This window comes from Gossypium arboreum, chromosome 1, assembly GCF_025698485.1.
Source record: "Gossypium arboreum isolate Shixiya-1 chromosome 1, ASM2569848v2, whole genome shotgun sequence".
Lineage (NCBI taxonomy): Eukaryota > Viridiplantae > Streptophyta > Magnoliopsida > Malvales > Malvaceae > Gossypium > Gossypium arboreum.
The window spans coordinates 1,203,905-1,228,809 of NC_069070.1; the positions used below are offsets into that span (position 1 = coordinate 1,203,905).

At 29.9% G+C, this 24,905-nt stretch overlaps 3 protein-coding genes and 1 pseudogene across 5 annotated transcripts; 3 read left to right on the plus strand and 1 right to left on the minus strand.

Annotated features, from left to right (window-relative positions):
* Nucleotides 1-3,833: 3,833 nt before the first annotated feature.
* LOC108481982 (deSI-like protein At4g17486) lies at nt 3,834-6,822 on the plus strand. Its single transcript, XM_017785086.2, has 5 exons — nt 3,834-4,017; nt 4,316-4,530; nt 5,733-6,020; nt 6,137-6,217; nt 6,472-6,822. Exons 2-5 carry the CDS (start codon nt 4,377-4,379, stop codon nt 6,615-6,617), a joined length of 669 nt encoding a protein of 222 aa, XP_017640575.1. The 5' UTR covers nt 3,834-4,017; nt 4,316-4,376; the 3' UTR covers nt 6,618-6,822.
* Nucleotides 6,823-10,027: 3,205 nt separating this feature from the next.
* LOC108482412 (putative RING-H2 finger protein ATL21A) lies at nt 10,028-11,809 on the plus strand. 2 transcript variants are annotated; one of them, XM_017785540.2, is made up of 2 exons: nt 10,028-10,710; nt 11,438-11,809. In XM_017785540.2, the coding sequence occupies exons 1-2, from the start codon at nt 10,101-10,103 to the stop codon at nt 11,599-11,601; spliced, it is 774 nt and encodes a 257-aa protein (XP_017641029.2). In that variant the 5' UTR covers nt 10,028-10,100; the 3' UTR covers nt 11,602-11,809. The 2 variants fall into 2 exon arrangements, with proteins under 2 accessions (XP_017641029.2, XP_052874022.1); XM_053018062.1 differs by having other exon boundaries at nt 11,453-11,809.
* A 4,196-nt stretch (nt 11,810-16,005) lies between these two features.
* On the plus strand, nt 16,006-17,281 carry LOC108481491 (uncharacterized; annotated as a pseudogene).
* A 755-nt stretch (nt 17,282-18,036) lies between these two features.
* LOC108480888 (uncharacterized) lies at nt 18,037-22,141 on the minus strand. Of its 2 annotated transcripts, none has more exons than XM_053025838.1 (10): nt 21,923-22,141; nt 21,645-21,757; nt 21,472-21,540; nt 20,649-20,880; nt 19,916-20,133; nt 19,168-19,222; nt 18,952-19,052; nt 18,804-18,873; nt 18,587-18,686; nt 18,037-18,501 (listed from the first exon to the last, which is right to left on the minus strand). In XM_053025838.1, the coding sequence occupies exons 2-10, from the start codon at nt 21,720-21,722 to the stop codon at nt 18,330-18,332; spliced, it is 1,095 nt and encodes a 364-aa protein (XP_052881798.1). In that variant the 5' UTR covers nt 21,723-21,757; nt 21,923-22,141; the 3' UTR covers nt 18,037-18,329. The 2 variants fall into 2 exon arrangements, with proteins under 2 accessions (XP_052881798.1, XP_017639506.1); XM_017784017.2 differs by having other exon boundaries at nt 21,645-21,733; nt 21,923-22,136.
* Nucleotides 22,142-24,905: the final 2,764 nt, after the last annotated feature.

Genomic DNA, 24,905 nt, shown 5'->3' on the forward strand with positions numbered 1-24,905 from the left:
CTACATTTAATGTCACTAAATTATTAGTAAATTTATATTTTAATCACTCAACTTTAAAAATTACAAAATGATCACTGAACTATTTGAAAGTTTTCATTTAAGCCAATGAACTATTCGAAAGTTTTTATCTAAGTCACTAAGTTGTTAAGATTTTTTTTCCTTTTTTAAAGTTCGGCTAGCGAGCTCTAAGCAATGATTTGACGGCGATCGGTATAGTGGATTAGTACCAATTTTACTAGTAGAAGAACATATCTTAGATCCAATTCGGTTTGACGGTCAATGTCAGATATTGAAGAAGAAAGTTGTTTGTATTTTGGTTTTCAGATTCGTGGCATTCAAGGTTGTTTCATGAAAAAAAACTAAAGTGCAAAAGAGGAGGAAAATGAGAGCTTTCGACTGGTGTAAACGGTGTGAACATAGAAGGTCATACAACAATGATTTTAATAGCCAAGTGACTTAAATGAAAACTTTTGAATTAACTTAAGGACCATTTTATAACATTTTAAAATTAAATAATTGAAACGTAAACTTACTAATAGTTATCTTAAATTGAATTGTAAAAGGAATTCTAAAATGGTAAAATTATAGGTTTAGTCCCTATAAAAGTTATAAAATCACAAATTAATATAATAGTGAAATTATGTTTTAATATTCGATTCAAGTAGATAGCATGGTTAACTAAGATTATTTTTTAATATACGTTCGAAGGTTTTTATTATTAAATTACTTTTTTAATTTTCAGGTTTAGAACCTTTCCACATTTGATTAATGGGTAAATTATTTTCTAAATTTTATTATTAAATCATCTTTAAAAAATAGGTTAAGTTTAATTAATATAAAATTATATATGTAAAATCATAGTTTGAATGAAGCTCAAATAATTAATCCTAATCAAACGAGTTAAATAATTCAATTGTATCTCGAGTTTTGTACGAGTTCAAATTAAATATTCATCCTTAATTTTTTAATTAATTTGGAATTCAAATTTATTACTGTTCAAATTTAATTTCAGACATTAAAATCTAATTTGTGGGTCAAGGTTTGTATTATTTTCAGACAAGATTGGTCATCTTGTCATTGAATGAAGCCATGGTTTCTTTTCAAAATAACATTCACCTTTAACTATTTCTTGTACGTATCATCACTTAATTATTAAAGCAATGACAATTGTATTAAAACTCTTTATAAAACTCCAAAGAGAATGGCCATTTAACTTTGGAAAATGACAAATTTGAAAAGAAAGGTTGAAATTAAAGTCGTTTATGGGCCGAGTCGAGTAAAAATTTTAGGTTCATTTTTTAGGTTTGGGTCTGAGTTCGATTCGAAATAAAAAAATATACGATTTGAGTCGATTCGAAATAAAAAAATATATATTTAAGTTGTACTTAACAAGCAAATATCTTTAAAATAATAACAAAATCAATACTAAAACAAGAGTTATACAATATCTAAATAATAACAATAAAATAATACTAATATAATTGCGAAATAATAGTAAAACAATGACAAAATAGTAAAAAAAACAACAATTTTTTTTTTTTGCAAATTTGGGCCAGGTCGAATCCAGACAAAAAAAACTTACTAAAGGCCCAGCCAGTTTAGAAAACGGGTCTTGTTTTTTGTCTAAACCTATTTTTTGGGCTTATATTTTGGCCCAAACCCTCTCACTTTTCAGATGTACTTTCCGATTCGACTCATGGACAAATCTAATTCAAATATTTCAAATAAAAATTTTATAATTCAAGTTGAAGTTTCATTATGTGCAAATATTATATATAGACTTTTTTTTAAATATTCTCAATTTAAATTCCATCATTCTGTCTAAATTTATAGATATAAATATATTCTGACTTTCGGTCTGTTGTACTTTGTATTAATCGATTATAATTTTAATTAATCAGAAATATATTGTTTGGGGTTTTATAATTGTGATTCATCCGTATTTATATTTATAAACTCTTTCAAAGATTTCAACTAAACTCATAGCATATTGTTGGCCTACATGGCTAAATTTAGGCAGTCATCCCATGTTCACTTATTTGACCTATCTTTACAAATTCATGCATTTGAACCCTTAAAAAATCATCCACATTGAGAAAATTGTGATATTCTGTGTATGATATTTGAGAGGAATTATTTTATGGAAGTTTTCTATCACACTATTTATGATTTTTTTAAATATTTAATGATATTTTAGTAATTTTTTTCATATCATTGACATGTATAATTTTAGTAATTTTTTACTCAAAACTTTAAATCTTGAACTTAAACCTTAAACCTTGAACTTCAAGTGGTTTGGGTTTAGAAATCGAGGTTTGAGGTTTGAGGTTCAAGTTTGGAGTTCGAGATTCAAAATTTTAGATTCAAGTAAAAATTACTAAATTATGTGTCAATAACATAAAAATTACTAAAATATTATTAAATAATTGAAAAGGAACCATAAATAATGTGATAGGAAGAATCCATAAAATAATCTCAATGTGTATTTCAATATATATATACCATATATTTCAAATATATATATACACACTATAGGGACTTCAAGGACTTGACTTTCTTTTAGGCTAAATTACCAAAAAGCCCATGAACTTCACATATACATTTTACTTTTAAATAAACATCAATTCGGATACAAGAATCGGATACAAGATAAAAGATCAATAATTTATTATAGTTATCTAAATCTACAAAAATTATAAAGTTTAAGGGCTTTTTTAATATTTAAACCATTTTATTTATATATAGCTGTATTCTTGCATTATTTATACGGTTTATGCCTTGACACGATAATTAAATAAAATAATTATTAATTTTTACTAAAACTGTCGAAAACCTAAAAGCAAACGAAAACAGAGATCAACAAGGAAAAGGACGATTAATAAATTACAGTAAACAACAAAGGCAGATAAAATAATTATTCTAAATTTCAACTATTTAAAACAATAAAATAACAATAAATTAAAATTAGTTTAATTATGCTCTAGTCCCTATATTCTTAGTACATTTAAAAATTTTAGTCTCTCTATTTTTAATTTCAAATTTTAGTTTATTTACTCTTTTAATTTAATAATTGAAGTCGAATGGATTTAAAACTATATGGGAGTTAGGTAAGAAAATTTTTCGACTCTCTGCTTTTTTAAAACATTATTCTCGATGCTAAAAGATGGTAAGGAGGAGATTGGAGTCGACTCACCATGTTTGTGTGGAGATCCATAAAGATTGAGTAATCTAAGAAGGCTATGAACAAAGAAGAGCTTGGGGAAGAAGATAATAAGGTTGGAGTTAGAGTACTGGAGAATGAGCATTTGTTCGAGCTTCAGGATTGAGAGAGGAATTAGTATAAGATTAACTTCCATTGTCACATGTTGGTCTCTTCTGTGATTTCTTATTAAGCCAACAATGCGACATGAAGTGAAGTTGCTAGGTTTGGGAGTGACACGTGATGGACGTTTTGTTAGAGTAACTTATTGACAATGGTGGTTGGTTTACGTGTTCCCTAGGATTTGGTGGAATATTTCTTACAATAGAGGGAATACATTAGTGAAGTAAGATGGTTATGGTGCTCCAGCGAGGGTGACTAGATGACGGAGCATAATATGTATAACAAATACTAAATAATCTTAAAATTTTGACATGTGTAATATCGGTAACATAAGTAATTTTTTATTTTAAAAATATTACATAATTCAATTTATGGATAGTTAAATTTATAAGATCAAAAATAAAGAGACTAAATTTAAATAAATAAAAAAATACAGGGACTAAGAGAAAAATTAGACCGCTAAAATTTTAAAACACGAATTGAAATTTCATTAAAAAGATTAATTAAATAAACTGAGGATTATTTTACTTGTTCATGTCAAACAAATTAAAATCTTTGAACTTTCAATTTAAAAGAGTCCCATTTGATTCATGCTTCTTCTCTTTTTATCTCTTTCTCCAGAGATCAAGAGAGCTACTTGAAATTTGTACTTGAGAAAACTCTCTTCTCCTTTCTTTGATTTCTCCTCTTCTCAGGTAAGTTACAATGCTTTATGCTTTCGTTTCTTGTATTTTTTTTCTTTGATTTATAGCTGTTTTTTTTTTAACTATTTTAATTTCAAATTTTAGTTACCCAAAAATTTTCTCGTATTTCTCTCTGGGGTTTCTCGGAAAAACCCCGAAAATTTTACCCAAAGTGGAACCCCTCCACCCCAACACTCAAAAAGCTGTTAATTTTTCATTCTTTTGTTGCTTTTTAGGGTTTTTTTTGCATTATGCTAAGTAGTAGAGAATCATTTGTATAATAAACTGAAATTTTGATTTCATGGTGCAGAGGATGAGGAGCTTGTGATATAAGATTGTAGATTCTAAGGTTAATTTTTTTTAAGGGGACAATGCAGTTGCTTCAATTGAATTCGAGTGTTACAAAGGCGCAAAGCAATGGAGGAAATAATCGTGCTTTGTTGTATCTCAATGTATATGATCTTACACCTATAAATAAGTTCCTTTACTGGTTAGGCCTTGGTGTATTTCACTCTGGGATTGAAGGTATCGTTTCTCCGATATGTTGATTTGTGTTAATTTTCTTCCTTTTTGAACTTCATTGTTATGCTTAGATGTGGATAATGTTGTTTTAACTTCATTGGCATTGCTAGTTTCTGACACCAAGTTAGTGGATAAATAGCTTTCAACATGCAGACATGGCAGGGTTTAATTTGGTTTTTTGTTTAAAAGCTCTTCATATACACATGTGCGTGTGTGCAAACATATATATATGTGTGTGTATGTGTATGGAAATAGGATCTACTGATTCATTAATGTCCCCAAATGTGTTAAAATTCCCCATTGTTAACTTCTTAATGTTGTTTTAAGTTGATTGGCATTGCTAGTTTCTGATACTAAGTTAGTTGGTAAGTAGCTTTGGATGTGCAGACATGGTGGGGTATAATGTGGTTTATTGTTTAAAAGCTCTTCATATATATACATGCACACGCACACGTGCGTGCATGCATGCATACATTTATATGTATATATAGAAGTGGGATCTAATGATTCATTAATGTCCCCGAAAATGTTAAACTCCCCCTTTATGAACTTCATTTTGCTGCTTAGATGTGGATAATGTTGTTTTAATTTGATTGGCATTGCTAGTTTCTAACTCTAATTTGATAAATAGCTTTGAACATGCAGGCATGGCCGGGTATAATGTAGTTTTTTGTTTAAAAGCATTTCATATATATATATATATATACATGCACATGCGTGCATGCATACATATATATGTGTATATGGAAATGGGATCTAACGATTCACTAATGCCCCCCAAATATGTTAAATCCCCCTTAAGGGTCTTCATTTTGCTACTTTGATGTGGATAATATAGTCTTGAGTACTAAGTTGATTAGCATTGCTAGTTTTCGACACTAGGTTATTTGATAAACGGCTTTGGACATGCAGGCATGGCAGGATATAATGTGTTTTTTTTTTTGTTTGTTTGAAAACTCTTTATATATATATATATGGAAATGGGATCTAATGATTCATTAGTCACCCCAGATATGTTATGCAATTTAAAAGTTAATCTCATTTTACTATCATCACTGTTTTATGAAGCGAGTCCATAGTCTTCATCTCTTAATAATTTGTTATTTATTAGAAGAAAATGTTAACCTTCGACTTTGTCTTGCTTTTTGTTTTCAAAAAGATTTTCTGTGGGATTAACGTAGTTTGCTGTATTTGCTGCCATTCAGTATATGGATCGGAGTATGGCTTTGGAGCACACGAGTACCCTACAACTGGGGTGTTCGAAGTAGAACCAAGAAGTTGTCCTGGTTTCATATTCAGACGATCGGTATTGTTGGGCAGCACCGACATGTCTCATTCAGAATTTCGGTTATTTATGGAAGAACTTTCGCAAAAATACCGTGGGGACACATATCATTTGGTTGCTAGGAATTGCAACCATTTCACCGACGACGTGTGCATGCAGCTTACTGGAAAACATATTCCTGGATGGGTAAATAGGTTGGCTCGATTAGGTGGGGAAACTGCCTACTTTTTTATGTTCTCGTCATCAAATAATCTGGATTTTGCGAACCGTTATTATGCTCGTGCAGTTATATCATCTGATCAAATGAGGTTTTTGATGTTTCAGGTTCGTTTTGCAATTGTTTACTTCCAGAAAGCATTCAGATTCCAGCAGTTTGGCATGTTCCTGATCGTCCAGCATTTTCTGGTATGCTATTTCTGGCTTATCATGTCTTTCCATTAGTTTCACCAAACGAGTTCTTATTAGCACTTCCGTATCGGATGAATTTATATTCAGCTTGCAATACGGTTCAAAAACTTGGTCACTTCTCTTACGGTTTTGCGACAATTATTACACATTGGACTTTTGTTCTGCTACAGATTCTTATGTTTAAATTTTATCAAATCTTTTATAAAGATTGCGTTTTTCTTACTTTTTGATCACTATATTTCCAAATGCAGACGATGAGAGATCGAATTCGGCTGGAACTTCTTTAACGGGGGAGAGCGAGGAAGAGGAAGCAGATCATCATCTACTGTCAACACCAAATATCGATGTTGCATTTCTCAAAGAAAAGCCAGTGAGGATTGCCAAAGAACTCCTATGAAGGTCCTTTCTTCTATTTGTTGTTCTTCAAATGCATGGTCCCAAATGCATCACAGAACATATATATATATATATTATACCTCTTCATTTTTATTCCAAATTGTATGATCAATTGATCATCATTCCATAATTAATTCCTTTACTAGTGTGGAAAGATTTTGATTTTGATTTTGATTTTTTTATATTATAAACCCATTAATTCATGAGTTGCAGCTAGATGCTAATTTGAAAGCATTCCCATGCTTTGATTCTCAAAATTTTTCTAAATTTCAGTGCCTAAAATAAAATATTTTGTGAATGTGGATTTCAATTCTGGTCCTTTTATTTTTTAATTATATAAAAATGGTCGAATTTTATTTTCAATCCATATACTATGTTCAAATTTGAACATATTTAAGATTTGATCTCCAAGGCATAATTTGAAACAGGCATTAATTAATTTAAATATTTTATTCTAATTAAAATACGAATGTAAATTTAAAAGAATTATTATTAAGGTCTTTTATTATTATGGTTAAATTTTTTATTAAATTCAAATTTATTACAATATTATTTTTTATTTTTAATTATTTTTAATTATATAACAATGGTTGTACTTTAATTTCAATCCATATATTCAAGATTTGATTTTATGTTTTAAATATTTTATTCTAATTAAATGTAAAATTTGTTATTAAATTTTGGGTAAACTCCTAATTAGTTACCCAACTTTTCATGCAATATCATTTTGATCATCCAAAAAAGATCCTTTCAACTTAGTCACTTTCGTTAAAAAAAATTATCATTTTAGTCATCAAACTCTAAATTCCTACCGGCAACTATTCTCACTGTTCATCTTCTTCCTCGTATAGTATATGAAAAACCACAGGTTGATCTCTATTGAAGATTAAACAAGCAGGCAAGGTTTCATTGAAGTAAATGAATGAATTAATCTATTGAAGATTAAACAAGCAGGCAAGGTTTCATTGAAGTAAATGAATGAATTAATCTTGTGATATGCCCATCAAGAGCTGGTGGGGGAATTTAAAAAAAAAAATCTCTGGAAATTCAAAATTACAAACGATGAAATGGGTCTTTTATTCTTGAAGCTGGAGATTGGTTTCTATTTCCCAATTTTAAATTAGAGTTGTAGATATTTAGGTAAACTGATAATTTTGAGTCAAGGAAGAAGATAATGAACAATGATGGGAGTACAAAAAAAAAAAAGTTAAAAGTAACGATGTGGCACTTATTATTAACTACGATTAGGAATTTAACATTTGGATGATTAAAATGATAATTTTTTCTAACGGTAATGACTACATTGAAAGGAATTTTTTTTAGTGATCAAAATGGAAGTGTGTGAAAAGTTGAGTGACCAATTAAAAATTTACCCTAAAATTTTTGTTAAATTCAAATTTATTACAATATTGTTTTTTATAACATGATTATCCAGAGAGCACTTTTTAAAATTTAGAATGTTACACTAACAAATTCATTAAATGAATTTTAATAGTATTAATCATTAAGTCAAAATATTTAAATTCAAAAAAATAAAAAAACTAAATTCTTAAAAAATAAAAATATAGAAATCAAATTCTAAATATACGGGAAGTACAGTCACTTGGAGGATATTATTTAGTCTAAAATCAATTAACTCAAGTGTGAAGTATGGGTTGTGGACAAAAAGGAATGCAAGTGATGGTTCACATGGTAAAAATTATGTAAGTGGGGTTGAAGGTGTTTTCCGATATGAGAGCCAGTAAGAGATTTCCTTATGGGATAAGTGTGGGATATATAATCTATTTGTAGATAATGTATAGTTTACGTGTTTGTAGTTATGTAACACTTTGATAAGATAATTTTTAAAATTGATCGTTTAAGATTTTAGTGTATAATGATCGACCTAATAAGATCTTTATAGCACAATGAAAACATATATCAACTATTTATATAATTCTCCGATTAATTCTCATTATTGAATTCTATTTCTATTTTGGGTTTTTCAAAATTTTTGGTAGCTTTGATTGAGACTTACCAGTTAGCACATACACTTTAAAGCCCGGTTGAGATTGCTTAATGCTAGAAACTACATAAAGTGGTAAAGGATGATTCCTTAACTCCTAGATAAGTAAATACCAATCATTCAATGGCGCAACCAACACGAAAGCAATCTGCTTTTCTATGGCAAAAATAAAGACTCATAATTATAAACCTCTTTAGGATCTTGAGATGGATAATAAAAGACCCCCAAACCAAATTATTGTGGTCCATAACATTCATAATTAAGACAGCAATTTCCACAAACCTTAAAAGGGGTGTATCTAGTCAACTTTTATATGAAGAAAAAATAAACTTTAATTCTCGATTTCATACCTAATTTTTTTTTCAATTTGATACCTAAAGCATGCATCCGTTATATTTTTTAGTCCATTTTCTGATAAACGTTAAAGATAGTCAATCATAAAGCACTATGTGGCGTCTTTATATACCAAATTGGAAAGTGATTGATACATTAGGTACCAAAATGAGAAAATAGGTATACCTCAAGGGCCAAAATGTGAATTAAGCCTAAAAAAATTATAAGCCTTATTGTGATATTTTAGTTCAGGTCAGTTTTTAGATTCCCATGACTTTGGGTTGACTAATTTGGTTTTGAAGTTTGAGTTCTCAAGATTGGGTATTTTTTCTTTCTTTTTGGATTATTTTAAGTTTTTTTTTAAATTTCGAGTTATTTATTATAGTTGGAATTAGATTTGGGTCATTTCGAATTTATTTTTTAATTTTTATGATCAAACTATATTTGGATTTGAATTAACTATATTGGATTTTTGAGTTTAGGCTAATTTTTCTTTAATTTAAGGATAAATTAAATTTGATGTTATTGAACTATTGGTGAGTTTATAGTTTAATTTTTAACTTCAAAAATTATAAAATGATCATTAAACTATTAAAATTTTCATTTAAGTCGTTAAAAATATTTTGGATTTTTTATTATCTTTTAATGAATTAACCTTCTTTGTTTGCATCGTTGCACCAATCGAAAATTTTTTTTCTATATTCTTTTTATGGTTTAATTTTTTATTAAATAACTTTAAATTTTACAAATTTGTAAACTAAAATTTAAATAATTTTTTTCGATCTCTACATCGATTATCAAATCGACTTAACTCTTAAATATATTCTTTTACTTGTTTATAGGTAATATTCTACTGTATTAATTAACAAACCATTACTTAGAACTTATCAATCACATTTTAAAAGAAAAAAAAAAGAATACTTAACAACTAATTACTTAAATAATTGAATGCGGCCAACACTAAGTCTTTTTTTTTTAAGTCAATGTTTCCACGTCTCTGCCGGTCCTTGTGTGTGTGCTTGACTCTTCCTTCACTCTTTTACATATTTTAACTCCACCACCCCCCCCCCCCCCTATACGGCTATATTAAACCATTACCAAAAAACCCCCAAACTCCATTCCATTGTTCTTTACCATTGTTAAACCATGAATACTCCCTTCATCTTCATCTTCATCTTCTTCTTCATCCTTTTCCTCTCATATACAGAAGCAACAAAATGTCGATCAAAGGGTCTCAATATCAAGTCCCCTTTCACCCTTTTACCCCATCACAATAATGACCCAAATTTCAACCTTTATTGCCAAAACACTAACACCACCATGATTCACTTCCCTTTTTATGGCAATTTAGTAGTCAAATCTATTTCTTATAATACAAGGAAATTAGACCTTATTGACCCCAAAAGCTGTGTCCATGAAGTGTTTTTAAACCTCAACCTTTCATTAACTCCATTTCGTTACTACTACGTTGTTAAGAATTATACTTACTTGAATTGTTCAGTTCCCATTAATGGCAATTCAATCCCTTGTTTAAGTGGCTATGGGCACCATGTTTATACTGTGAAACCGAGTGTTAAAGTTCCGGATTCTTGTCGGGCGGTTAAAACTGTTGAAATCCCATTTGGTTATAGTTCTTATCTTTCTGATAATAGCTTTGGTTTGGGGCTAACTTGGGAGTTGCCTGAGCGTGATGATGAAGACGGTGACGATGGGTTCGAAGAGGAAAGAACTTGGGTCCATTTGACAACGAAAAAAGGTAAATTTGCTCTTTTTTTCCTTTTTTTGGTGCAATTTTAGTTTTGGTCCCTTTATTATTGTTTAATTAGGGATTTAGTCTCTATACTTTAGTTTGATGATGACTCAACTTTTATAATACAATTACTCATTAACTATTTGGATTAAAAAGGTTGGTGTATATTTAAAAAAAAAAATACTGCTTTTATAGCGTCGTTTTCATATTGATTTTTTTGGATATATCATCAATTAATCCTTAAATTTGGTAATTTTTCCACCTTGATCCTTACTTTTTTCACATTAATCCCTAAATTTGAGATTTTTTTTTTTAATTTAATCTCTAAATTTGAATTCCATTGAGGTAAGATGATATGACACACTGAGATTATGCCACGTAATCATATGACTTTTTTTATAACTTTTTTTTTTGCATTTTTTAGATTTTATATAGTTTTTTTTTAAAATCCACATGTGATGGCATCACATAATCTCATAATATCATGTCATCACACCTTAATAAAATTTAAGTTCAAGGATCAAATGTTGCTTTTTTCCTAATTTTTTTTTATATTTTGAGAGTGATATTTATAAGAAAAAATAATACTCGCATCTTAACTTAAATAGTTAAGACATTATAAACGTAGAAGGACCAAATTAAGACAATTAAAATAAAAGAATTAAATCCAAACTTTGAGCATAGTAGAAAGACCAAAATCATAATTCTAAATATGGTTTATTATTGATTGCAGTCCCAATGATAGCAGGGTTGGTAGTTTTAGCTGCTGTTGCAATGGTGATGAAAATGAAGATCCTTTATACCAAAAAGATGTTGGTTTCAAATGAAGATATGGAAAATCAATTTTCAGAGGACTTACTTGCACAACAACATAAGATCCCTCAAGCATTAGGGTAGTGATTGTTGTTAGGAAATTTTACTCTCTTTTTTTTTGGGGGGGGTGATCCCTAGTTTCCTTTTTTATTTCACCAACTTAAAAAATCATAAAAAAGTTAGATAAAAATATCATGGAAATCCCTATATTAGGTTTTAGATTACAAAAGGGGCAAATTAGCCATTTTACTTTATATTAAAAAGTAAAGTAGTCTTTTTTTTTTTGTTAAAATTTCATTCATTTCTTTTGTTAAAATTTCGTTTATTTCTTTGGTTAAAAGTTAGTCTGACCGACAGAATAACCAAACACGTGTACTTCATGCAGATATACACGAATTGGTTTTTAACATTAGAATTGGATAAAATTTTGAACAGAATGACCAATTTACTTTTTAATTTAGTGTACAGGAATTTTTTTTTTTAAATAGAGAGGAAAAAATGTAATCTAATTTTTAACCATACTTTTACCAAAGTAATGAAATGTTTTGGAAATTTTATGCTTTGGATAATGTTTTTCTGTAAATATGTAGTAAAAAATATTTCATTTTATATGATACATGTGATGATGAAAATACGAATCAAGAGGGTTCATGACAAATGTATGAAAATGGCTGGGAAAAAGATGGTTGGTAGGTCATAAACATTAAACTTTGTCTTATATAACTTTAATCAGAACCAAAAATCTAAAATGATTTATACCTAAATTAATTCAAACTCGAAATAGCATAAATTAAATATGAAATTCAACCAATTAGAATTTGAATTTATTTAAACCCGTAATAAATTTACTCAAATATATTGAATCTCAAACTTTAATAACCTAAAGTAAAACGAGCCCAAAACAACCTAAACACAAAATAGACTAAACTAAAAATGTAGCCGTTACCCGAATTCGCGCAAGTGTGTCCACACCCCCCAAACTGACTTGACGAGGAATCCATTCTCGCGAACAAATAATATAAAATAATTTTAAAATCCAAATTGACGCAACTCAAAATCAATCCAATCAGGTCAATAGTTATAAGGTTGAGCATTATTTTGGTTAAATCGAGCTAATCGAATTTAATAAATTGAATTATTTTGGTTTTTCAGGGTTTAAACAATTTATTTAATTTTTTTTTTTTTTTTGAATATTCAAAATGAATAAACCCATTAAGCATTGTATCAACCAAACTTAGCCCAGTATCCATACCCAACCCAATATTTAAATATCTAATACCCTTGTATAAACCAACCCAAAAATAAATAACTCGACTCAATTAAATTACTCAAATATAAAATTAATAACTAAAATAAAAATTTCAACTTATTAATTTATAAATTAATTTAATCTAATATATAGAATAAAATATAAAAATATCGATTAAATTAAATTAAGTTATCCAATTAATTTAATCTAAAAATAAAATATTTTTATCAAAATGAGATCTAAATTATTTGTTATTTTTCTAATATATGAATATATATTCATCGATTATGAAAATAAATTCATTGAAATACAAAGTATTGTTTTAAATATTTAATAATAGATTTTTTTATATAAGTTGTAAAAAGAAAAAGAAAACAAAAGTCAAAAGTTAGGTTTGGTTTGGTTTATTCAATTTTGAAAACAAATACGGTTCAGTTTATTTGATTTTCAAGACTTAATCGATATATTCGATTATCGATATTAAAAACCTGAACCAATCAAATGTCCACCTGATAACCATATGAGAAGCGACCTAAGAGGCACTCACGGATGGCCTTTTGTCTTGTTTATTCTAGCTAGTCCTTCAGAATTCCGTTTACTTCACACCAACCATGAAGAGGCCACCCGTTGGACTTTCCATCAAGCCACCCGCTTTTGGTGGCTAATTTTTATCCCCCAAAAGAGGAACCATTAAGGCTTAACAACCTTGTACTATCTCAGTAAAGGGAATGTCAGAGCAAGATTATAGTACTACATTTGGCAATAATCAACATATAACGGATCTGCCACCTGGCCAACCACATGAGTGGGCCGCCATTCGTGTTGTTAGTGAAATGGCACTACTAGGCATGGGGACCTTCCCCCTATACATACCTTAAGGCATGATGAATTAAGGATCTTCTCCCATTTTGGCTCCCCTAAAATCTTTTACCTACATATCCAACATTCTACAACCTTCTTCTCTCATTTCTCCTTCCTCCTCTTTCTTTAGCTACTCTGATTCTCTACCTATTACAGGTGAATCGACCTCTTTATCACCACCACCTTTTCCTTCTTATCTCTTCCTTGTTAAACACAGATATCAACAATATATTACAAAACTTTTCATTCCCTAAGTGTTTAAAGTTCACAAAGATTCCTATTTAATTAGGAATTGAGTTATATTAGATTTTATTTATGAAACAGTTCTTTTAATGTTATTTTCTTCATTTACAAAATAAAAAATCCAAACTATCATTTAAAAGACATAAAATTACTTATCATTTAACTAGTAAAAAGAACTTACAACTTTGTTGGTCAAAATAAAAGGTATTGGTTATAAAATATTAATTTTTCCAGTCTAGGGGTTGTTAAAACTTCGGTTAAACCTGAATTAACTGATTAAATTGATCTAATTCGGTTAATCGGTCTGTTAACTAATCTAGTTTGGTCGAATGTCGGTTAAAAGTTTTTTGAAATTTTAATTAATGGTTAATTTGGTTTGAAATCAGGTAATTAACTAAACTTAATAAATAATATTATATATTATATGGAATTAGGCTATTACTAGTTCAATTAATTCGGTTAATCCATCAAATAAACATTATAAATTTATTTTTATATATTTTATACTTGTTTTAACAAAACAAAAAAAACATATAAATTTCGGTTAATTTAATTAATCGATCAAATTAACTGAAATATTTCAGTTCGATTTTTTTAAATTTCCGATTCAATTAACGGTTAAATAATTAAAAATTTTAATTAATTTAATTAATACTAATTCAATTCGATTAATCGTGTTAACACCCTATTCCAGTCTTCCAAATATGCTTATGAAGAACATTCTCACTTTTCCTTATAATTTTGGTACTTATTTTGATTATTAAAATTAAAGTATATCCGAAGCCATTGCGTGGACCTTAAGAGCATCTAAATTTAAGGTTCCACATATAGGAATAGATTCAAATGGAGAATAAAAACAATGGAAGTTAATACCAATATGTTTAGCTCGAGTAATAAAAAATTCAATATAGGAAAACAACATTAGTGGGATAATTAGGAGCTTTAGCTCCCTTGATTTGATAATTTTACTTATTAGGAGCGAATTCATAAATTTATTTGGGGTCGGAATTAAATTATAAATTCTTAAAAAGTTATAATATAATTTAATTATGTTTTATTTATGATTACATTATTTTTAGAGGACTTTACCGAATTAATTTTTGAGAGAATTAAAGTACAATATGACTATATATTAATTTATAATTTAAATATATCTTAAAGGATTGCATAACAATTTTTCCATTTTGGGACTAAAACCTGCCCTTAAAATAAAATGGTAAAATTTTGGATGGTCAAAATGGTAAAATGTGAAACTTTTATTTTGACAACTCAAAATTTTACAATTTTTCCCAGCTATGTAATTTTGGCTTGCCCTTGTGTATAAAAAAAAGAAATACCAAAAAACTTTGCCTCCCATTTAAATGTTTAACCTGTTTTAACTCCAAATTTAATTGAGATTTAATATAATTATCAAGGTTAAAATATTCCATAATTTCTTGTTCTCTTCAGATAATTTTCTATTTTGAATTTTAAAATTTTAGCCCAATTATTAATATTCTTAAAATTATTCTATTAAATTTAGATTCATTACAAACATCTTTTTAGTTACTTAACTACTGAAGAGTTTTTTTTAATTTTAAAATGTCACATCAATAAATTTAATGAATAAATTTTAACAATTTTAATAATAGGACCAATTTTAAATTTTGAAAAATAAAAGAATTAAATTAAAAAAGAAATATAGAGACTAAATTCTAAATTATTGAAAATTACAGTACTACCAACAATTTGTTGAAAATACAAAATACTTTTATTTTGCGTTTCTTATTCTTCCTAGTGGCATAAAAAAGAAGCTACAACGTAGCGTAGGCAATCCAAAAGAAGAATCTTGATGGGACCCATTTGCCCTTCGCCTTATCCTTAATTCCCATCATATCCCCACTCAGATTCTTTGCCCTTTGCTTTTTTGCCCCTAATTGTGCAAATTCTGCCATGCATGGCTGCCACCTTTTACATTAACAATGCATGTTTCTCAGTATACCAAGGTTGTCAATTGGAATATGTGTTTTACAATATTAATATAAAATCTAATTTAATATTTTTATATATTTATATAAATTTTATAAAATTAGGATTAAATAATTTTTGTATACTTTTTTAAAATTATGAATAAATCAATATCAATTATTAGATGAGATTTGTAGAAAGAACACTTGGGAACTTAAAAAGGGAAAGCAACCCGTAGATTAGCTTCAACTATGCTTTCACATTTCCCCATGAACTCTCTCTCCCATTCTCTCTTATTTTCCTTAACCCCAAAGTCTTCCCTTTCCATAATCTTTGCCATAAACAAAACTCTTCAATGGCAGAAACAGATTCTTACACCAAACATCATCAACTATTAAAACAACAAAACCAAACAAACCCAAACAAGCACAACACGAGTTTCCTTTACGAAAAACCTGTTGTAATCATCATTTTCTTGGTTATAATCCCAGTTTTTCCCTCACAAGCACCTGAATTCATCAACCAAACACTGTTGACCGTAGCTGGGAGCTTCTCCGCTTGTTGTTCTTCGGCATAGCTGTTTCTTACGGGCTTTTTAGTCAACGAAACGATGAAACCGATAAAGAACCCACCAACAACCAGTCCATGTTCGATAATGTACAGTGTTTCGTGTCTAGATTCCTTCAGGCATCGTCGTTTTTCGATGATGAAGCTGAAAACATGTCTGGGTCTGATGAGAGTAAGGTCCAGATATGGAGTAGTCAATATTATAGGAATGAATTACCTACTGTTTTGGTAGCTAAAAAGAAAGGTGATGATGAAATTGAAAAGCCTTTGCTTTTGCCTGTTAGGAGCTTGGAATCATCACGTGTTATGGAGGTCGATAATGGTGAGAATAACGTTGTTCTTCCTTCACTAATTCCATGGCGGTCAAGGGATGGTGATATAGTGAAGAACAAGACAAGTTACAGGTCTCCATCACCGCCGCCGCCTCCGCCGCCATTATTGAAACAAAGGGACTATGTTGACGGTGAAATTGAACATGGGATGGAAACTAGTGATGATGATAATGATGGTACAGAGAGTGAGGATGAAGATGAAATTGTTGGCAAAACATGCATTGTTTCAAGCACCAACAATGGTGAAAACAATGAGGAAGCTGTCGGTCCAAGCAATGGTATAGATGGAGGATCTGATGTTGATAAAAAGGCTGATGAGTTTATAGCTAAAGTTAGAGAACAGATTAGGCTTCAAAGGATTGATTCTATTAAGAGATCAAGTGGTCAAATCAAGAGAAACTCTACAAGGTAAATAGTTGAATAGCTTTGGAGGGGTTTTTTTTCTTTTTAATGTATAGATAGCTAATTCATTGAAGATTATTGATTGTGTTCTTGTTGTAATTGAAAGTATTGTTTTTGAGGTGTTATACTTAATTTAAGTTTTAAGTTTTTATCTCTTCATTAATTAAGTGGTGATATTTTTATCAATCAATGTCGTATAAAAATATAGGTTCGACTCTTATAAACATTAAATACAAATAAAATTTGAGATTAAAATTAAACAAATGCAACATAGGTTCGACTCTTATAAACACTATATACAAATAAAAACTTGAGATTAAAATCGAACAAATACTCTTGATGGTTTAACAAAGAGAGGAACCTCCTCTCAATAAAAAGGAAAAAGAACATTTTTGCTTCTCATGTCATACTTATATGTAACTATTATTACTTGGTTTGTTAAGATATGTGTTCCATATGAGTGTATTGGGTTCTATTTCGTATCGAATTGTTTGAAAAAGTCGGGTTTTTAAGGCTTTTAAGTATTGGAATAGTTGGTCCAATGGACCCAAATACGTTACGATGAACCAAAATCAGTATGTTTCATTGGGCTTTCCTTCTTATAAGATATTGTTAAATAGGGATGAAGTACAAAAATTTACTCTAGTGAATATCATATACGAATCATAAATTTTTGAAGGTAAAATGCAGTTTTACCATTATAATAACTTTCAATTCTTAACTTTCTAAAGAACCATAAGACAAATTTACCACAACGCTTTAAAGCCTATTTGATTCTTCAACAGCATCTAAGTAAATTTTTGCCCAAACCTCCAAATTTCAGGGGCACCTTCGGGTTTGGGCAAGTAACTCCATCTCTAGTTGGTGGTTTTGTTTAAATTTAAGGGCTAAAACTCCAGGTTGATAACCATAAGAATATTTCTAACATAACCATGACATATATATTGAACTCTTAATGAAAATAATCCAGTTCCAAGAAGAAAAAAAATCCATACGAGGAGCATGGAGTTCACAATACTGAAGACCCCTGATAATAAACAGAAAATTCACCCACAAACCGTCACACAAAAACACACCTTTGTATCTTCAGTTCATCAACATCCCAATAAACCCATTGGGACTTAATTTAAAAGTCGAAATCTTTTGCAAAGAAAAGAAGCAATTATATAAACCTTGGTTTCTTCAGCAACATCAGAGGATTTTCTTTCGAATCAGTTGTCATTCACCAGCTTCATTTTGCCTTTTTTGATATAAGCTTCGTCCTTTATCTCTTCGACCGATCTCTTGCCCTTTGCCTCGGCCGACTTCTTTGTGAGGCCATGCATTACTGGGTTATGGTGAACTTCAGCTACGGCAGGTAATGTGTTCTGAAAATCTGCACACCTAAATAGAAAAACTTGTTATCAATACAAGGGTGCTTTGAAATATATTAGTGAGCACATTAGAATTGCGTTCTTAAATGTTGTACCCTTGAACAGTAAAGGTGTTCTCATGTGCCAGGTTCATATTCAGTTGATTTGCTCTGGCATCACTGGTGCCTTCACCCGAATCACCATATATCTCATTGTCTAGAAAACATAATCAATATTTGCAAGTAAGATTGTTATAATGTGACAGTTTAGGAATGTAGACACCAAATTATAACTGTAGATTAACATAATAGAATATCAACTTGCAGCCATTACCTGACAGATCGCAGAGTCCAAAACCACCAAAGTTTTCCATATCAGAACAAAACGGCAGTGACAGAAGAACCTATATGCAAAAGAGAATAAGATCTGATCCAAAACTAAGCAAATTGAATTTAAAAAATATATACACGCCAAAACTTACAGGATCAACACTAAAGGTGTTCTCTTGTGACAGTTCCATATTGTGTGGATTTGCTCTAGCACCACTGGTGCCTTCACCCGAATCATCGTATATCTTGTCGTCTAGAAAACATAATTAATATTTACAAGTAAGATTGTTACACTGACAGTTTGAGAATGTAAACATCAAATTATAACTGTAGATTAACATAATAGAATATCAACTTGCAGCCATTACCTGACGGATTACAGAATTCGAAACCACCACCATGGTCTTTCGTATACAGAGCAACCTATATGCAGAAGAGAATCAGATCTGACCCAAATCTAAGCAAATTGAATTTAAAAAATATATACACGCCAAAACTTACAGGATCAACATCAAGATAACCTTGTAAATAAGTAGAGAAGTACACAGCATTAGACAGAAATTAGAAATTTACAGCTTTCCTACTCAGGAATTTTGTGTGTGCATTTGTCTAATATTTATTGTTTTGATTTGGTCTCTTCCAAACAAGTGGAATTGATCAAACAATGTTGAAACAACATTATGATATTTCTACAATTGCGTTTATCTTTATTTCATTCCAATTCATTAAAATCCTCCATGTATTCCTTGAACGAACGTACAATCTAAGAATCATAAGAAAAAGGCATAAAAGGATCAGAAGACATAAAAATCCGAATATTTTAGCTCCAACCGTTTCTGTCTGCTTATTGATGTTCAGGTAAAATAATCTGAGTTCAAAATTTGCTTACAAAGAAAGTACAAACATTTCTGGCCAATATATATATATATATAGTATGATCTTTACCTGTAACCCGGAGAATTAATAAAAGAAATGAATATTATGGTCATATCAGGTTATAGTTTGCAAAAGATGAAATATACTGACCGTCAAAGAAATTAAAGGGATGACAGACAAGCTCTACTTTATGCAAGTTCTGATAGGCACATAATTCCTACACCTACATGACATTCTTACCTGTATGTTGTTGCAAATCTCAGCTCCTCTGCTAGACTCAGGATCTCCATGAATACTAACAGGATTTGTGAGCTTTAGGTTCTGTGGCCTTCCTAAATAAGGACCCAAAGCTTGGTTTACCATATTTTCTACTATGCTAAACAACTTATCCTCAGTGGTTAATTGCAGCATTCGGTCCACAGTAGCCTCCAGCAGCACCACCATTTCCTTTTGTGACGCTTTAATGGAAAATATAAAGAAAACAAATAAAGTAAGAAAATCTAATTTAAATGACATCAAGATTTATCTATATGTTTATTAAAGAGCTGTTAAAGGTTTATGCTATTGTGCTCTATTAAAATTTTAGTCCCTGTACTTTTCAAATTTTAAAATTTCAGTTCTCACCAAATAATTACTGTTAAATTCATTAAGTTATGCTATTTTTAAAATCCGATGCAACAAATATATTATCATGTGTATAATGCCACGTCAGCTTGTTATTTCCACATATTACACACTAAATTTCAAATTAAATGGTTAAGCGACATGTTTTACGTTGAGAATGAAATTTCAAAATTCAAAAAATACAAGGGCTTAAAATGATCCAAATGAAGACAATGAACTAAATGTACAACCGTATGTATAAAACAGAACTTACGCATCGAAACATGTTGGGGAAGTCCATCGATGGCATTCCACAAGCACATCAACAAATGTTATTAATCAACATGTGGTACTTCCTTAAAAACCATACCTGTGAGTGAGATTGAGTCAGGAAGGTGCTTGGCACTTCGCTTCTTTTGAACTGGATTTGCATATCGCATCAAAAATGACTCAAGGACTTGAAATGCATCTTGGACGCCAACACTGGCATTTTCCGCAATAATAGGTTCCATCAGTTTTCTCAAAAACTGCAGTATGAATCGTGGATCTTGAAGTCGATACTTTGCTTTCATTACTGCCATCATCCTTTCAAGCACACACCCCTACATTCAAAAATAACTTAGAAAACAATAAAAAGTAAACCAACTATTAATGCGTTTTCTAATGTTATCAAAACAGAGCCTGAAATTGCAGGATTTGCATGGGTAAAAGCACCATGGCAGCCCTTGTACTAGGAGACCAATTGCCTTTTGCCCCCTCCACTCAAAAAATTTGACAAATTAGTCCATGTATGTTAGATTCAATTATTTCCTAAGGTTAAAATCCTGTCCCTGTTTGTCAGTATGAGGCACACTGCGTATAATTGTTTGGTTATTCTATTAGCCTTGTCGGTTTTTAACAATGAAAATAGATGAAATTTTTAACAGGAAGGACCCTTTTGCTCTTTGATCTAACATATAGAAACTAATTTGACCATTTTTTTAGTAAAGAGGGCAAAATGTAATTTGATTCCGGGAGGAGAGAAAATATGAGAAAATTGTATATGTATTTTTTCCTTTCATTACACTTATGGAAATAAAAATTTTGTTTTCCAATCTTTCTGTTTTTCTCCTCTTTTAGTTTTTCATCTTTCGCAGTACACCAACAAAACCTTAAGCTAAAACAAATTATAAAAGAAAGAAGGAAAGCCGTACCGTAGTTAGATAACTGTTATCACCATCCAATAGCATAGATATCACTTCTCCCACTGCTTTATTACATATCTGCAGATGGAAAGCAACCAAAAATTCAAACAATTATTAAACAAAAAAAATAAAAAGAAATTAGTGGGAAAAATAAAACTTGATTGGAAAAAAAAAATCAGTACTGCTAATCTTTCACGATAGCCTTTATCTTTATCTGTATCTTTATCTTCATCTTTATTTTTCTTCACGTTTTTCCCCATCGAACTACAATCTGAGAATAGGGAGAAAAATGATACTAAAAAGATCATAAATTTTTGAATATATAAACTAAAAACATGCGTATTAATGTTGGAAAAAGAACGATTACAAAGAAAGAGAGAGAGAAACTAGTAATCAAAGAAAAATATGAACCAAACTTGATTATATCAAAGCAAAGAGAAAGGAGCAATGGATTGCTTACGGCTGTAGAGTAGAGAACTGTTGTGCCCTGTTTATTATTGTCTAGCCCACAACTCTTATAAACCCTAAGGTTTTGCGCTATGTCCGCGCGATGCTATGTCCGCGCGATGCTATGTCGAGGTTTTGAATCATTTTCCCATCCCAAATTTTCAAAAGTTGTTGGAATTTCATTTGTTTATTTTAAAAGTCTTATTTACTGTTGAAAGGAAAACGACAGACCACTTCCATATTCCTTCCCGTCTTTTCCAAAAAGCAAAAGGTTTTTTTTTTTTTTTCAGTTTTTACTTCGAGGAAATCAAATGACATATTTAATGGTAAAAAGTACTAGTGATTGCATTTGCCCTCGGTAAAATTAATCTTTATACATTTTCCTTCTTTAATTTTTTTTAAATATGCTGAAAAGTTTTTTTTTTTTTGGGTAAATTCTAGAAATGATCATACAATTATATCTTTTGTTCTATTTTACTAGACCAATTATTAATTACTTAATTTAGTTACTAAATTTTTTGAAATTAAATATTTTAATCACTTTGAGCTAGAAGTGCTATGGTCGGGTCGAGTTGAGCCGGGTCTAAACATGACATTAATATACTTTATATTTGTCCATGCCCAGCCCGACCAGGCCTAAATTTTTGTTTGAACCTGCCCATATTTACAAAAGACTAATCCAAACTCATTTTAGGTCCGCTCATATTATATTTTAAAAAATATTTATATTATATTATTTTAATATTAATATTTTTATTTTTTATTTATTAATTTTTATATAGTTATTTTAACATTATTTTAATGCTTACTTTAGAGTATTATTATATATTTAGTGTGGATTTTTTTAATGTGCTACACATTACATAATACATAAAAATAATATAATATAAAATCATGTAAACTTAAAAGCGGGTCAGATTGGGCCGGGCTTAAGACTTGAATTTTTAAGCTCGAGCCGAATCTATATTTTAAATGAGCTTAATTTTTTGCCCAAGCCCATTTTTTGGGCCTAATTTTTTTGCCCAAACCCTCCTAAATTTCAGTTGAGCCTTTGAGCCTGGGCATGTAGCCCGACCCACGAACAAGTCTACTTTGAGCTAAAATGAGCTTTCTTTATTGGTCTAATAACAATATTAGCCCTCTAATATTTACATGTTCTATCAAATTGATCCTAAATATAAAAAATCCAACAAATTTAGCCCTTTATGTTTACAAAATATGTTATTTTAGTTCTAATTCTAAAAAATTCAATAAAATTGGCTCTCAATATTTACAAAATCTGTCAATTCAGTCCTAACATTAAAAATTTTAAAAATTATTTTTTTTTCAAAAAAAGTTCATTTTAACCCTTTATAACCCATCAGCTAACTAGTGATGGCAACGGGGCAAGGCAATGCGATATTTTGCCCGTCCCACCCCAACCTAATGCTCTACCGTCATGCTCTACCCCTGGCTTCAAAAATTTTAACCCACTCCGAACCCAAACATGAAAATTAATAGTATACTCGACTCTAATCCAATCCAACCCAAGTTTTATTTTTTATTTTTTATTTTTTATTTTTTTTAAATGAAAGGTTTTTGCACCATTTCTTATTAGATTTGGTTAACGATTTATCTTTGGATTTGTGTGTTAATGTATATTTATGCACATGTTTTGATTATAACACAAATGAAAAAAATAAATATTCCTTTGATAAATTATTAAATTAAGAAGACAGAAAATGGGGGAAATAATCAAAAGGAGATAGTATAGAGGGGATAGAATGAGACTAGTAGTGCTAAATGTAACACCCCCTACCCGTATTCTGAGCCTAGAACAGGGTACGAGGCATTACCGACGGGGCCCATATAAGGGACGTTAAACATATGTATGAAAGCTTTTTTAATTTAGAAGAAATTTTATTGCTGATTTTTTTTACATGATTGATCATATTAAGTTCGGTAATGCCTCGTACCCTATTCTAGGCTCGAAATACGGGTAGGGGGTGTTACATTTAGTGGTATCAGAGCTTCGGTTTAGTCGATTCTCGGATCAAATGAGATGTGTAAAGTGTTTAGAGAGACATGCCATATAAATCTGTGATAAAGTGATGTGTATAGTCCGATCAAATTTTTATTTTACTTATAGATAGAAATACTTTTCAATCGAGTTATTTCAGAAAGTGTTGAAAGTGACACTAATGTGTCTGAGTAAGAATGTGTTTATAATGAGTTGAAACTTGGAAAGGTATGAAAAACAATTCATGATATGGATGTGATGATGTATGAAATGAAATAAAAGTTTATCTTGTGATGAGCGCGCATATATTGTTTGGTATTTATATGATGTTATGTTGTTGATAAATGATATGTTAGATGTGTATATATATAAGAGCTAAAAGTCGAGGCTTTACAATCTTCACCCCCTATCATTATGGTATTATATAATAAAGTTTATGAAATTTATATTGAATAAATTCACAAGTGTGAAACAAAAGAGTTCAAAAAATGGAATAATTAATAATGTAGTCAGAGATAAGAATGGTTTAGCAAGTAAAAACGGTTGTGGAAGAGATGATAGATTGTTTTGAAAATCATTCAAATTAAGTGATGCCACAGTTAAAGAAGAGGACAATCAACTTATCCAGGTATGATATCTAAAGAATGTGTTATTAGGAATTCTTCGAGTTTTCTTAAGAAGATTGGCATCGACAAAGTGTGGATTGTGACTGTTTAAGCTAAATTTTTATATTGATTTTCTTTTATTAGGTAATATTGATTAAGGTCAATGACATAAATCGAGATGTGGTGTTTTGTTTGATTTAATGCCGTTAGTAACGCTTTCTAACTAGCATGTTACGGAAATTGTGAAAGGTTATGTGTTTGAGTTGTTCTAACAATTTGAAGAGGAAATTGTTTTGAAAGGTTATTATTGTTTGACAGTTAAGATGGAATCAAATGTTTTAATCAGAACAAGTTATTCAGTTGGAAGGTAAATTGAGATATATGCATGTAAA